This window comes from Alexandromys fortis, unplaced genomic scaffold (assembly GCF_014885135.2).
Source record: "Alexandromys fortis isolate MF-2015 unplaced genomic scaffold, M_Fortis_MF-2015_v1.1 scaffold_31, whole genome shotgun sequence".
Classification (NCBI taxonomy): Eukaryota; Metazoa; Chordata; class Mammalia; order Rodentia; family Cricetidae; genus Alexandromys; species Alexandromys fortis.
In genome coordinates, this window is record NW_026067974.1 from 734,099 (window position 1) to 748,045 (window position 13,947).

Consider the following 13,947-nt stretch of genomic DNA (forward strand, 5'->3'; position numbering starts at 1 on the left):
GTGTGTGTGTGTGTGTGTGTGTGTGTGTGTGTGTGTGAAGTACAGGTGCAGGCTGGTGCCGGCAAACTTCAGGGCCATCAGGTCTCCCTGGAGTGGAGTTACAGGCTGTTGTGACGCTGGGAACTCAGGTCCCCTCCGTGCACTTAACTGATCTGCCACCACTCCAGCCCCTGGTCCAGAGTCTGGAGGCAGCAGTGATGCCCACCTTTCAGCTCAGGCCTCAGGTCACTGCAGCTCCTGTTGCTAAGGCCAGTTTTGGTAAAGTCTTTTTTTTTTTTTTTTGGTTTTTCGAGACAGGGTTTCTCTGCGGCTTTGGAGCCTGTCCTGGAACTAGACCAGGACCAAGCTGGTCTTGAACTCACAGAGATCCACCTGCCTCTGCCTCCCGAGTGCTGGGATTAAAGGCGTGTGCCACCACCGCCCGGCTTGGTAAATAAAGTCTTTTCAGGTTGCCAGTCTCCAGCATTAGGCTAGATAAGGTAGCACTGTGGGGTACAAGAAAGTGCCCAGGTTGGGCTGGAGCCCCGTTCTGTCAGTGGCAGATCAGACAAAGGTACTTAGTTCCTGCGGCTTTGCTTTCTCATCCTTAATGAGGGTGATAATAGCTACGCTGTGGGTAGGCGGAGTTATCTGTGAGATAATGAAAACTTTCCCTGCCTTCCCCTCTGGGACCTCCCTTGGAGTGGGAGGGTTTCGAGATGACCTCATGCTTTTTCCAAAGGACAAAGAAAGATAAGGCGCTCCTTGGAGACCTAGTGTGTGACTCAAAACATTCTTTGGGTCAAAACATTCTTTGGGTCAAAAAGTTTACATATGAATACAGACTCTTTACAAGGCAAAGTAAAGAGAAAAAACACCTCTGAATTCACACTTGCATTTTTGTGCGGGTGGGGGGGGGAGGGGGATAACTGAAGTCTGGTTTTCTTTGGCACGGATTTTATCCTCATATAAACATTGGCATCTGTGGATGGGTGTTTTCTTTTTCCCCTCTTACAGGATGGAATTCCACTCAAGAGATGCAGGGTTTTTTTTGTTTTTTGTTTTTCATTTGAGCACAAGCCATGGACACGAATCTAGGTAAATACAGACGGACCTAGTTTTGTTAATTTTAATAGCTGCATAAGGTTTCATAGAACGCATGAACTCTAATTTTCCAGCCACTTTTTTGTTTGTTTGTTTTGTGTCTCCCTACACAACTCCAGCTGTCCTGGAACCCACTATGTAGACCAGGCAGAGCTCGAACACACAGAGATCCTCTGCATCTCAAGTTCTGGGGTTAAAGACGTGCACCACCACGGACAGGTCATTTGATGAATTTTAATTAATTAATTAACTAACTAACTAATTAATTGATTATATGTGTATGAATATTTTGCCTGCATATTTGTCTGTGCCTAGTGCCTGCAGAGGTCAGAAGAGGGCATCGAATTCCCCGGAACTGAAGTGGAGTTACCGGTGGTTACGAGGCACTGTGTGAGAGCCGGAACTCGAATCTGGGTTCTCTGGAAGAGCAGCCAGTGCTCTTAACTGTTGAACTCTCTCTCCAGCTAGATGGAGTTTTTATTTTTAATCTTGTCATTACAATCAACAACGATGACCCTACACAAACACCTTGGAAATAACTCAGTTTCTACGGAGTGCTTTTCCTGATCTAAGGCATCCGTCCCTCCAAATCCATACTTTGAACAGCTGAACACCGACAGCTTATTTTCCCCCAAGTTTTTTTTAGCTTCCTCCTCCGAACGCGTTAGTTCCGAACGCTTTCCACTTTTTGAACTCCAGAGCTAGCGGGCGGGCGAGGGACGCCTCCAGCGGAGGAAACGCTGCTTGCAGGCAGCTTTTCGCTGAGTGTGAAAGCAGATTGCTCCAGCGAGCCCCGCTGAAGGAAGGAGACCTGGACGCTTGTATTTCCTGGGAAAGTGACTTCGCCTCTCCCTGGGTCTCAGTTTCCTTCTGCGTAGCCTTACTGGCTAAGATTAGGCCTAATCGAGCCTGGAGCTTATGACCTCAAATGCCAAGATTGGCTGGCTCTCCCGACTGCAGGGAGTGCCTCATCTCCGCCAGCCCCACTGTGTTGCTCCACACTGCCCGATCTGCCGGAGAGGAGGAAGCTTCCTACAGTCAGAAAGAAGAAAGCAAGTGCCACACTCAATCTTAGCCCTGGACCAGTCATTTACTACTCCTGCGTAGCTTTGGCGCACTCCCGCCCTTTCGGCTCGGTTATCGATTGCTTCTGTCTGAGCCCCCCCCCCCCGCCCCTCACGAGTAACCGAGCGCTCCCGCTCAGCCCGTCGTTTGCTTCTGTCTGGCTCCGCCCTCTGGCTCCGCTAAGGCGGGACTGTGATCCTCGGTTCGGTCCGCAGCTTGTTTCCCCCTTCACTTGCTTGTGGCCACTTCCGCTTCCGGTAACAGCTAGCGGCTTTCTGCCCTAGGTAGCTATGGCGGGGAGCCGGCTGGAGACGATCGGGAGCGTGTTTACCCGGTGCGTGCTCCGAGTCGGGCGTGAGCAGGGTTCCCAGCGGGTCACGACCCACCTGGCGTGGCCGGAACGGGACGCGGTTGCGGGTGTCCGAGCCCGGAGAGGCCCTCGTGCTCCCTCCTGGCTCGGAATGTTTGTCGATGTCCTCTTGGGGTTCTGATCTGTCACTTTCAAGGTTGTGTTTTCGCCACCCCACTTCGGGGAAGGCGTCTAGATAAAGAAGAGGCTGAAGGGCTTGACTGGACGGTCTTTGCATTTCCACCATGGGACGGTGGACGGGCTGGGGGCGGGATGTGTGCAAGAAGATGGAGAGGCTTCAAGTTGAGTGTGGTGGCCCATGCCGGTACTCTGAACACTCGGGAGGCGAGACGGGACGATCGCCACAAGACCGAGGCCAGCCTGGGCTACGTAGCTAAGTTCAGGTCAGTCAGGCTACTGGCGAGCTTTTGTCAAAACAAAAAGACAGCCTGGCGTGGACACGCTGTAATCCTCGCCCTGGAGAAATTCAGGGAGGCACTAAGTTCAAGGTTATCCTCAACTGCACATAGAGTTTAAGGCTATCCTAGGCTACGTGAGACCTAAACAATAGGACTTAACACTTTATCCTTGCTAGGTGGCTGTGGGATGTGGCCATGTCTCCTTTAGGTGGGAAGCCCTGCTCAGCTCACCTGAACTACGCTGCTCTGGCTGCCCTAAGTTGGTTCAGGGACTTTGGCAGGCTCTTATAATCGACTGACCTTGGTTCTGTTCTCTCTCTAAGGACGAGGGATCTGATGCGTGCTGGAGTGTTGAAGGAGAAACCTCTGTGGTATGACATATATAAGGCTTTTCCGCCGCTCAGAGAACCTGTCTTCCGAAGACCCCGTTTGCGATATGGCAAAGCCAAAGCTAAAATCCAGGACATCTTTTACCGCGAGGATCAGATTCGAGCGTGAGTGGCGATCCCTGTAGTTAGTGCTGTGCAGCCGACCTTCAGAAAGGAAGGTTTTTGTCCAAGTCTGCTAACAGCTGACAGGGGCTTGCTCTGTGGGGTTGGTCCTGTAAGGAAGACATGCCATCTCACTCCTCCTCTCTGGTGAGAGGAAGCAAGTGTTGGTTGGCTCGTTTGCTTGAGACAGGGTTTCCCTGTGTAGACCTGGCTGTCTTAGGACTCACTCTGTAGACCATACTGGCCTTAAACTCAGAGATCCACCTGCCTCTGCCTCCTAAGTGCTGGGAATAGAGGTGTGCCCCACCACCGCCCAGCGGAAACAGAAGTTCTAAGAAGTGGAATCTTGAGCCCCCAAACTGACAGAACATTGCAGCTAAAGTTGTCTGTTTACTGGCAGTCTTTTTTTGTGAGGTACCATGATACACCCTTCACAGACATCAGCTCATAGACTTTAACCCTGTCGACAGGCGGTTCTCATTCCTCTGTTTTATTCAAGAGCACTGTGAGGCCCAAGGGTTAACTGCCTGTGGCTGCACAGGAGGGTGGCAGAGCTGGGAAATAACATCTGACGCCAGGCTTCAGTTGGCCACCACATCTGCTTCTTTGGAAGTGGAAATCAGAGAATATGGTCTGTAGATTTAACATCTAGCAATCACTGAAGCCACACAGGAAAGGTGCTTAGGACTGCAAAGCACTTAAAGTAATCATCCCCAGAAATTTGAAGAAAGTGCTTGGGTACTTTATTTCTTTAGCATCTATTTCTTCTTTTTTTCTCTCTTGAAACGGGATCTTCCGGCCTCTGCATGTATTATATATGTATTATAGGCATGTATCGCCATGTCTGGTGTATTAATACATATTCATCATATAAAACTGAGAAACAAAGGGGAAGCACAAAGAAGAAAGATCCCCCATCACCCTGTCTTTTGAGGTAGTGGTTTGAAGGCAGCTCCTGGAACTTAGGTTTGTCACGTTGGAAGCACTGTCCCCGGCATCCTGTTCACACCGTGAGACGGGACACGAGTGTATCAGAGCTGTGAAGGTGAGGGGAGATGCTCTTTACATTTTTTTTTTTCCTTCAGTTTTTCGAGACAGGGTTTCTCTGTGTAGCCCTGGCTGTCTTGGAACTTGCTTCATAGATCAGGCTGGCCTTGAACTCAGAGATCCAACTGCCTTTGCCTCCGGATATTTTTTTGCTTTTAAGATTTATTTTTATTTTTAGCTACAGGTCTGTGAGTGCAGGTGCCCCCTGGAGGCCAGAGGTTTTGTTTGTTTGTTTTAAATAAAGATTTTTTTTTTAATTTTATGTGAATGGAAGTTTTGCCTGAATGTTTATCTGAGTACCATGTGTGTTCAGTGCTCTTAACTATTGAGCCATCTCTAGCACCACAATGCCTTTCTTAGTGTATAGAAGTTGTTTATTTCATTTTACAAGTTTTCCGTTTTTTCTCTGTCAAACCTTGTTCTACATGTGTTAGGCACTAGGATATAAAATATAGTCACATCTACCAGTTTTGTTTGTGTTGACCTGTTTACCTTTATGGTTAGAGTGTTTGGGAAGGTCTTTTTCTGTAAATTCAACTATCTTAATGTTTATTTTAAACCCAGGATGATGTTGAACTTGGAGTCTTTCTGCTTCTACCTCCTGACTTCTGGGATCCCAACTATAGGATACCACATCTGAGGTTTTTTGTTGTTGTTATTGTTACTGGTATATATATATTTCACTACATTTATATGTCTATTTAGTGTGTGTGCACTTGTGCACATGTTTGTGAGCATACATGTAGGGTCTGGACAACTTGTGGTGGTTGGTTTTCTCCTTTTACTGTGTGAGTTCCAAGGATCGAATTCTTGTCATCGGGCAAACCCTTCTTACTCACTGAGCCGTCTTGCCGGTCCCAGGCCAGCCCTATTTTCTGAGTTACCTTTAAAGTCCTAATCAGGTGTTGTTGACACATGAAAATATGTGTCCTTTACTTTGCTTTCCACTCCTTCTAACCTAAATAGTGTTGGAAAATGCTCTTCTAATGTCCTTAAACATCTTTTTCTTTTAAATAATAAAGAGCAATTCAGATGTCACAGCCTAAGGGCATGGGTGTATAATCCCAGCACCTGGCACGTATTTGTCAGGCGACTTTTTGCTTCACTTATTGTGGCCTCTTTGTGCTTTACTGTCCTAGGAGGTGAACTCAGATTCCCGTACATACTGGGCAAGCACTTAGCCCTTGAGCCACCACGGATCCATTTGGTTGTTTGGTTTAGAGACTCACTCTGATTCCAGAGTGGGTGGGACTTGCTGGGTAGATGAAGCTGGCTTTGGACTTAGAGATATCTCCCACCTCTGAGAGTGCTGTCTTCTTGCTGTGTCCTTACTTGGGAGAGAACAGAAAGGAAGCATGCCTTCTGTCTTTCCCTCAGGACACCAATACTGTTTTATTTAAGGGCTGTACTTGTGACCTGATGAACTCTCAGAGTTCCCAGCTTTACTTTTTTGCACCTTGGGCTTTCAACGGAGGAATTCTTAATTCATAGCAAGCACTACCTGGGAAAATGGACAAAGAGCGTGAATGGTCTACAGGAAAGGAATCCAGTTTGCTGTCAGGCTTAAAAAGATGTCTAATGGCATTCTGTTTCTTTTGGGGGGGATGGTTGGTGGTGCTGAAACTGTAATTATAATTTCCAGTTTATCTATTTGGCAAGGGTCATGAAACAGGAAAACAGGCACTTGTGTATTATAGAATTTGCCTGAGTATAAATTTGGCACAGCTGCTTGGAGAAGCACTTGGGCAGTTTGGAAGGTTGGTTTTGGTTTGTTTGTTTTAACATATAAATAGCAATAGCTTGACCTTGCACCCCCACTTTTATGGATTTATCCCATGGACTGACTGGTACACTGCGCCAGGCAGCGCAGGTGTTCTGCAACAGTCTTGGTGTGAAGGACTAGAAAGAGTCTCTGCGCTGATTTGAGATAGTCTCTAAAAACACAAGCTATAGGGTGAGAGGTGTGAGTGCTTCATGATCCTGGGCCTCTGTGGGGGCTGAGCAGAATGTTCTGGAGGGCCAGCAAGGGGACTCATGGATACAGGCACTTGCTGCCAGGCCTGATGACCTGAGTTCAAGCCCCAGAGCCACGTGGCAGAAGGAGAAAATCCCTGAAGTTGTCCTTTGACCTCCGCTCGTGTGCTCTGACAGGCACCACCTACACTCACTAAGACGTAATTTTAAAATGTTCTGGGACCGTCGTGGTGATAGTCGTTGACTGATCGCACTGTCACTGGTACACTTAGGGATTTTGCAGTTTTTAATGTATTTTATTGAGTACATTCTACAGCATGCATGTAGAAGTCAGAGCACAACTTGACAGGAGCCCTGTCCTTCCGCCATGTGGGTTCTAGGGATCAAACTCAGGTTGTTAGGTTTGGCGGCAAGTGCCTTTACCTTCTGAGTCACCTCAAAGGCCCAGCAAGGATTAATTTTTGATACACAGATGCTTCCCCAATTAAAAATAAGGAAGATAGGTACCCCTTCTTTGGGTTAAGAATGTGGCTGGGGACTTGAAGAAAGCTCATTGTGTAAGAGCACTTGCTGTGGAAGCATGAAGACTCCAGTGTGAGTCTTCAACACCTTTGTGAGAAGCAGGTCCTGGCTATGTGTGCCTATAACCTCAGCCTTAGGGGGCAGATCTTGACAGCTTGTTGGCCTGCCACCCTAGCCAAAGTGGTGAGCTCGCAGGCCAGGGAGAGACCTGGTCTCAAAGCACTGGAGTGGAGACTGGTGGAGGAAGACACTTGATGTCCTGCTCTGTCCTCCGTGTGCACCCGAACACTCAGCATACACGTGGCACAGACATGCACAGACAGACAGACAGACAGACAGACAGACACACACACACGGAATAAAGCATCTGTAGTGTTATCTGTGGTGGGCTTTTCTGAACGTGGCGACACATGAGAAGCCTGCTCCCTGAGAGGAGAGCAGGGAAGTTGGGGCAGATGGGAGAGGGAGTGATCGTTCTCACTGAGATTCCTTTGACTCACTTGATGCATGCCTTGTTCTTTGGTTTAGGCTCTGTATCTTCTCAGGGTCTAGCAGTTATTCTGCGGTCCTTCTGGCCCGTTCCCCATAGCCTTTAATTGGAGATTCATATTGTTTCTGTGTTTTCTAGGAAATTCTTTTCTGCCTATGGATCTGGTCACAAAGCTTTTGATCTGTTCAACCCAAACTTCAAATCTACCTGTCAACGGTAAGTATTTCCCCGGCCTGAGTAAATCAAGCTCCCCTGAGGGTTCATCTGGTTTGTGGGGCGGGTGGCAGACTTGAGACGAGGTTTCTCTGTGCCCTGGCTGCCCTGGAGCTCCTCTGTAGACCAGACTGGCCTTGAACTCACAGAGATCCGCCTGCCCCTGCCTCCCCAGTGTGGGATTAAAGGCGTGAGCCACCACTGCCTGGCGAAGCTGTCATTTTTGAGGAGTGTGTGAAGGGTGCTTCTCTAGGCAGCTCTCTGGGGCTTGCTTGCTATTGTGTGGCAGATATCACCACAGCCCCAACATGCGCCTGGAAATTGCAGGTTTGTGGAGAAGTACATGGAACTGCAGGATCTCGGAGAGACAGATGAAGAAAAGTTGTTTGTGGAGACGGGGAAGGCTTTGCTGGCAGAAGGTGTCATTTTAAGACGAGTAGGAGAAGCAAGGGTGGTGAGTTCCTAATTGTCAAAGCTGGCGTTGGGCCGGGGGTGGAGCTCAGCAGGAGCACATGTGCTCAGTTGTGTATTTGTGGGACACACACACAAAGTAATTTCAGTTGGTGTTGTCTCTCAGTAAAAGGGGTGGTTTGCTTCCTGAAACCTTTAACCCCAGGTCAGATACTGTTGTATTGAATGTGTGGGACTCTGTGTTGTTTATAGCTGTTGGGTTCTTAGAATGTGGTTCTAGAGAAATTGTTGTGCACTTGCTGCTTGTCATAAGAGAATTTGATGTGAGATGTCGTTGTTAAATGTTTCCCTAATGCCAGAGTATGTATGCCTAGTCACACAGCTGCAGCCAGCTATGTACACAGGCAGCATCTGAGAGACATGCTTGTTTCTTGGAAGTAGTCACATACCCTCAAACCCTACAGGTCCGGGCAAGACCCCGTGCCCTATTGGAAGGAAACCAGCCTCAGGAAGACGCCCTGGAGCAGCAGGAGCCGAGGACGGCTGTCTCCCCTCCCTGAGGCCTTCTGTGCACTGAGCCTGCCCACCACCTGGGACACTGCTCACTGAGCTGCTTAGGTTCTGTTGGTCTCCATCCCAGGCCTTCACACAGTTGCTCTTTCTGGGTTGTCATGAATCTCAGTCTCGTGCTTTGAAAGCTCCAGTTTTGTGGACTTCTATTTCACGGTATGGTTAGATAAGAGTTTTCTAATGCTTTCAAAGTGAATAGCACCAGGAAGCCTTTAAAGGTGCCCCATGCTGGCTGTGGACTGCTGCATCTGAACCTCGCCATTTTCTTGTCTGGATCCCTCCTGCAGAATTCTACTCGCCCACATGGTGCGGTCCCTTGGCCAAGTGTTTCCATCTGCAGGTGGTGTTTGTACTTTCTCTATAGAGCTATTGACTGCAGCTTGACAGGCCCAGCCAGCTGCAGTAAGACTGAGGACCTGTCTGATGCGAACGAAGACCAAAGCCACACTCGAATGTCATTGTTAAGTGTATTGGAGGTGATTAGCATGGGCTTGCAGCTCACAGGCTGCAACATTAGGAAATGTTTGTTGAATGAATAAATGATCACACCTTACTCAAGACTTTTGTTTTTATTAGTACCTGGATTTCCAAGATGGCAAGGCTTGGGGCAACTGATGGCCTTCTCCATGAGCACCCTGCCTCCCCAGTCTGCTCCATCATACTGGATTTTACTAGTGAACGAGATGACCGTTGTGATGCAGCTCCTGTATTTGTGGGTAGTAGTTCTCATCTGTAGTCAAAAGCAGCTTCAGGTGTTCTTATCTTCAGTCTCTGTGGTTTTCTCACACAGTTCTCTGAGTGCAGGCCTTCCCTGTCTGGATGAAAGAACAACACCCGTGTCTTAGCCTTCCACCTCATTGCACGTGAGAGCTCCGTGAAGGCCATTAAGGCCCTAGCCTCCACTGCTTTCAGCGTTGCTCCTGCCTTACCATTCCTCACGACTCAGGTGGAGAAGCAAATCCCATCCTTTTGAAGATATTAGACATGATTGGATCCCAAATACTTGGAAAGATTGGGGACAGCAGCTGACAGCGGTGCCGCAGGCCTTGTTCTCAGGAGGGCAGCCCAGGAGCTGGCTCAGCACCTCCTCCAGTCATTACATTTCTGGGTTTTTATTGTTTGAATTCTGCTTCTCCATCAGTGTGTGAGAATGCTTTTCTCCATGTGTTCTGAAATTGAGTCAGCCTGTGGAAGGGAAGGGACTCAGGATAGCTCTGAAATGGGGGGAGAGCTGCTTCCACAGGGACTTGTGAGGTTAGGGACCCAAGTCCCGGTTTGTGCAGAAGCCTCTCTCCGGCTGCTCCCTTCTTGCCTCAGGAGAGTCTACAATGAGACTGAGAAGAAGCAGCGACGAGGATAGGCTTTTGAACGGCCGTAGAAACCTGTGGTAGAGGCTCCAGGGAGAGGCTCAGTCAGAGGACTTGAGTTTGATTCCCAGCATCCACGTGAAAAGTAGAAGCCAGCCCACACACATAATCCCAATGGTCAGTGGGTCCCAGGACCCAGCCAGCTAGCCTCTGGTGAGCTCCAGGCCAAATTACAGCTATGACTCAAAGACAGGGTGGGTGGCACCTGGGGAATACAGCTGAGGTTGGCCTGGTTCCCACATGTGCATGTACAGCCATAGTCACACAGAAGGAAGCTTGGTAGAGGTTGGGGGCGGGGGATTAGTCTTGGAATACTGCTTGGGGGAACCTGGAAAGTTCTGTGCACTGTGCTGGACCCCGTCCCCCCATTTAGAAATTATTTCTATTTCAAATGGTGGCTCGGTTTGGGAATTTTGTGGTTCAGGTTGAGCATCAACTCCCTGCTGAACCCCCAAAGGGCCGGCACTCAGACCTTCAGTATGGTTTGTCTGCCCAGTCTGCCCCCTGTACTCGCACCGAACTTCCCGTGGCCTGCATTCTGCTCCAAGCATTTCCTTCCTATTAAGCGCAAACAAGGACAGACATTTTCACTTTGTGAGCGCTGAAGCATTGAACAGCTTCAGGAGCAGGCCCTCCCAAGAGCTGGAGCAGCTGGGGAGCTGAAGCCGGAAGCAGGCGGCCAGGCTCCAGTGAACTTTGCAGAAGACAAGCCTGAAGAGCCGGGTCCTTCTGGATGTCCGTTTGTCCTGGTGTCACCTTGTGCCCATCACAGTCACCAGCTGACAAGATAAGGGCAAGCTGTGCCTGGACTTGCGGCTCGCGCCGTGAGGTGAATTGAGATGGCGAACGCACAGCTTACTGGTTTCCTCACGGGTGTGGATCGGACCGCGATGGCCTTGGCAGCGACACGGAGGGGCTCAGATGGGTAGGAAAGCAAGCGGGGAAGCTGTGTGGTGAAAGCAGCACCAGGTAACAGAAGACTTGCTCAGGACTTGGGAGGGGAGAGGGGAGAGAGGAGGTGGCTCGTCCCAATTACAAACCCGAGTGACCAGGAGACGGGCGGTGTTATGAGGAGGGGGCCAATGGGGAAGGAATCGGCACGCTCAGGGAATAGGGCTTTAATTCTGCTTGGGTGGAGGTGATGGCTCAGTGCCCAGGTGGCAGGGATGGAAGGCCTGGATATTTAGGAAACGGACAAAGTCTTTAATAAAGGAATAAGGTTCGGAGCTTGGAGAATGAATGAGCTACCGGTGGGGGCAGTGGGGCGGCGCTGGCAGGGGCAGGGGACAACACAGGAGGTGTTCTCAGTTCAGGGGAGGAAGGAGAAAGGCAATCAAAGTGCAGTCAGCGGCTGAGGAGATAGCCACGTCAGTGAGAGTCCTCACCTCTACATGTGTCTGTATACACACGTGAGCACACATAACATGCATGAAATTGAAGCCAGGTGTGGCAGTGCATATCTAATCCCATCCCTTAGGAGTCTGAGGCAGGAGGATTGCCACAAGTTTCAGCCATTAAAGTAGGTTGATAAAGTTTTCCCTGAGTTTCAACCAATACCCGCCTAGCTCCAGAGGATCCAGATGTGGCCTGCTTGGAGTCCCTGGACCTCGTCCATTCTCTTCAGAGCTGGCTGTGACCGAGCCTAACAGGAAACTGGATTGGGCTGGCAGTTTTCCAGAGGCTGTCTTGGAGTGAGGGCATCTGACACAACACGACCCTGACAGCGGGAGGTGGCAGAGTGAGGGCAGGCAGGGAAGTGGGAGGTGGTGGAGTGAGGGCGGGCAGGGAAGTGGGAGGTGGCAGAGTGAGGGCGGGCAGGGAAGTGGGAGGTGGCGGAGTGAGGGCGGGCAGGGAAGTGGGAGGTGGCGGAGTGAGGGCGGGGCAGGAAGTGGGAGCTTTCGTTTCTCCCTGCCCTCTTCTCGGGAGGTCTATTCCAGAGGCTGGGTGAGCTGTGGGCTGCCAGGGCGTTTCCATGAGCCACTTGGTGGAGGTCACCTTGGCTGGCAGAGGACGTGGAAAAAAAAACAAGAAATGGCTTCCATGTCACTCCTAGGGTAGTACTCAGTGTGGCATGCTGGCCCCTGATTGGATGAGTCCAGCTCCAAGGCAGTTTCTGTGGAGACTGTATGCCCGGAGAGTGGCTATTGCTGAGGCCTGGTGAGAAGGTTGCTAGGGGAGGGTACAGGAGGCAGAGAATAAAGTGTCATGTCCCCGAAACACGCCACCGTCAGCTACCATTGCTTCCTCCCACCGGGGGATTGAATCGGGAGTTTTTGTTGTTGTTGTTGAATTGCTAAGCTGACAATCACATTGCATTTCAAGCTTAATTTTACCCTTGATTGACGCTTCTCCGGGACTCTAACTTAAACATCAGTCACCTGACCTTCTCACTGCTCGGTTCTTTTAATTAAAAGATGGTTCCAAGCAACATCGAGTAGGGGTCCATTTATTATTTATCAAGCATTTGCCTTCCAGCAGTTAGTGAAAGGTCACTGGCTTCAACGGATGCTTTGTTTTTGGTGAGCAGCTTAGATGAAAAAGAGACCGTCAATCTCGGCTCCCTCCTGTTTGCTTACTGGCAGGACACTGTTTAATAGTCATTGTGGCATTTAGGATCGCAGGCCTCGGAATCAGGCAGAAAAGTGCACGTGCGTCCCTTGCCAGAACACATCTCCAAAAGTAAACATCAGGTTGTGATTATGGTTAATAATGAGATATTGATTGTCTGAAAATGTCACCGCCCGGGAGTAGTCAGCTGCGGTACCACTAGATGGCGCTGCGCTCTCACGCTGCTCAACCTGAAAGAGCGTTATTTCCTTGCCTCCAGGTACCTCGTTTTTCAAGGTTGGAAAGTGTCCTTGTGAAATAATGTTCTGAGGAGGTCTTGGAAGCTGAGGTCCTAGGGTACTACTGGGATGGAGTAGAGATGGGATGGAGTAGAGATGGGAGGGAACAGGCCACAGGACAAATGGCAGAGGCCTGCGGGTGTATGTGAATCGGGGACGGGGTGTGCAAGGAGCTAACTGCTGGGCCCTGGAGACTGCCCAGAGCAATGTTTCTGAACACTCTTTACTCAATGACACATCTGTAGATTTCATGGAGAGGAAGAGGGAGGGAAGGTGGAGGCAGGGAGGCAGTGGGGAGCAATGGGAACCCCCGCCCGAGAGAAACCAAAAGCCAAACCTATGGCTGTCTCGTGCAGGGAGGAGAGTCAGTTTCCTAATCTGTAAAAAACTGTACCCTAGCAGGGTGGTGGTGGCGCACGCCTTTAATCCCAGAACTCGGGAGGCAGAGGCAAGAGGATCTCTGCAAGTTCGAGGCCAGCCTGGTCTACAAGAGCTAGTGCCAGGACAGGAACCAAAAGCTACGGAGAAACCCTGTCTCGAAAAATCCAAAAAAAACAAAACAAAACAAAACAAAAAAACCTGCACCCTTAGCACCCAGCTCACTGATCAGAGGGCAGCAGAAGCTGGAGGCTTGGCATAGTCTCTGCCCTCTGTGTCTAGGAAGGCTGGGAAGGAATCTGCCTTAGATTAATGCAGATAAGAAAGAACACGGAACTGTGCTGCCCACACCGGTCATTTGTGTGAGCACTTGACTCTCTCAATCCTGGCCCTCCAAAGTAACTACCTCTTTTGTGTGTTGTTTGGTTTTTTTTAGGACAAGGGTCTCAGCCGGGCAAGCAAGCATGCATCTTTAATCCCAGCACTAGCAAGGCAGAAGCAGGCAGATTTCTGAGTTTGAGGCCAGCCTTGTCTGCAGAGTTCCAGGACTGCCAGGGCCGCACAGAAAGCCTTGTCCTGATAAAAAAAAAAAAAAAAAAAAGACAAGGGTCTCACTGTATAGCCCTGGCTCCTATATTTGGCTGTTACTATCTCTTTCCAGCACCGTATTCATGAATAAATAAATATACGTTTGGAAGTGAAGAGCAAAAAAAAAAAAAAAA

General features: G+C 49.6%; 1 protein-coding gene and 1 long non-coding RNA gene across 3 annotated transcripts; one reads left to right on the forward strand and one right to left on the reverse strand.

The window, feature by feature from the left end:
• Nucleotides 1–2,322: 2,322 nt before the first annotated feature.
• On the forward strand, nucleotides 2,323–9,187 carry Mrps23 (mitochondrial ribosomal protein S23). Of its 2 annotated transcripts, XM_050156925.1 has the most exons (5): nucleotides 2,324–2,482; nucleotides 3,240–3,410; nucleotides 7,579–7,656; nucleotides 7,981–8,107; nucleotides 8,529–9,187. In XM_050156925.1, exons 1-5 carry the CDS (start codon nucleotides 2,439–2,441, stop codon nucleotides 8,622–8,624), a joined length of 516 nt encoding a protein of 171 aa, XP_050012882.1. In that variant the 5' UTR covers nucleotides 2,324–2,438; the 3' UTR covers nucleotides 8,625–9,187. The 2 variants fall into 2 exon arrangements, with proteins under 2 accessions (XP_050012883.1, XP_050012882.1); XM_050156926.1 differs by lacking the exon at nucleotides 7,981–8,107 and having other exon boundaries at nucleotides 2,323–2,482.
• On the reverse strand, nucleotides 8,815–11,772 carry LOC126510390 (uncharacterized). Its single transcript, XR_007594360.1, has 2 exons — nucleotides 9,564–11,772; nucleotides 8,815–9,449 (listed from the first exon to the last, which is right to left on the reverse strand). It is a non-coding gene; the product is annotated as an uncharacterized lncRNA (long non-coding RNA).
• Between the last annotated feature and the right edge of the window lie 2,175 nt (nucleotides 11,773–13,947).

What these genes read in the sequence shown, in the direction of transcription:
- Mrps23 (XM_050156925.1), top strand. Translation starts at nt 2,439, where the DNA reads ATGGCGGGGAGCCGGCTGGAGACGATCGGGAGCGTGTTTACCCG. An exon ending in CGCGAGGATCAGATTCGAGC is followed by an intron (nt 3,411 to 7,578) that starts GTGAGTGGCGAT and finishes TGTGTTTTCTAG; the next exon opens with GAAATTCTTTTCTGCCTATG. An exon ending in GAGTAGGAGAAGCAAGGGTG is followed by an intron (nt 8,108 to 8,528) that starts GTGAGTTCCTAA and finishes CAAACCCTACAG; the next exon opens with GTCCGGGCAAGACCCCGTGC.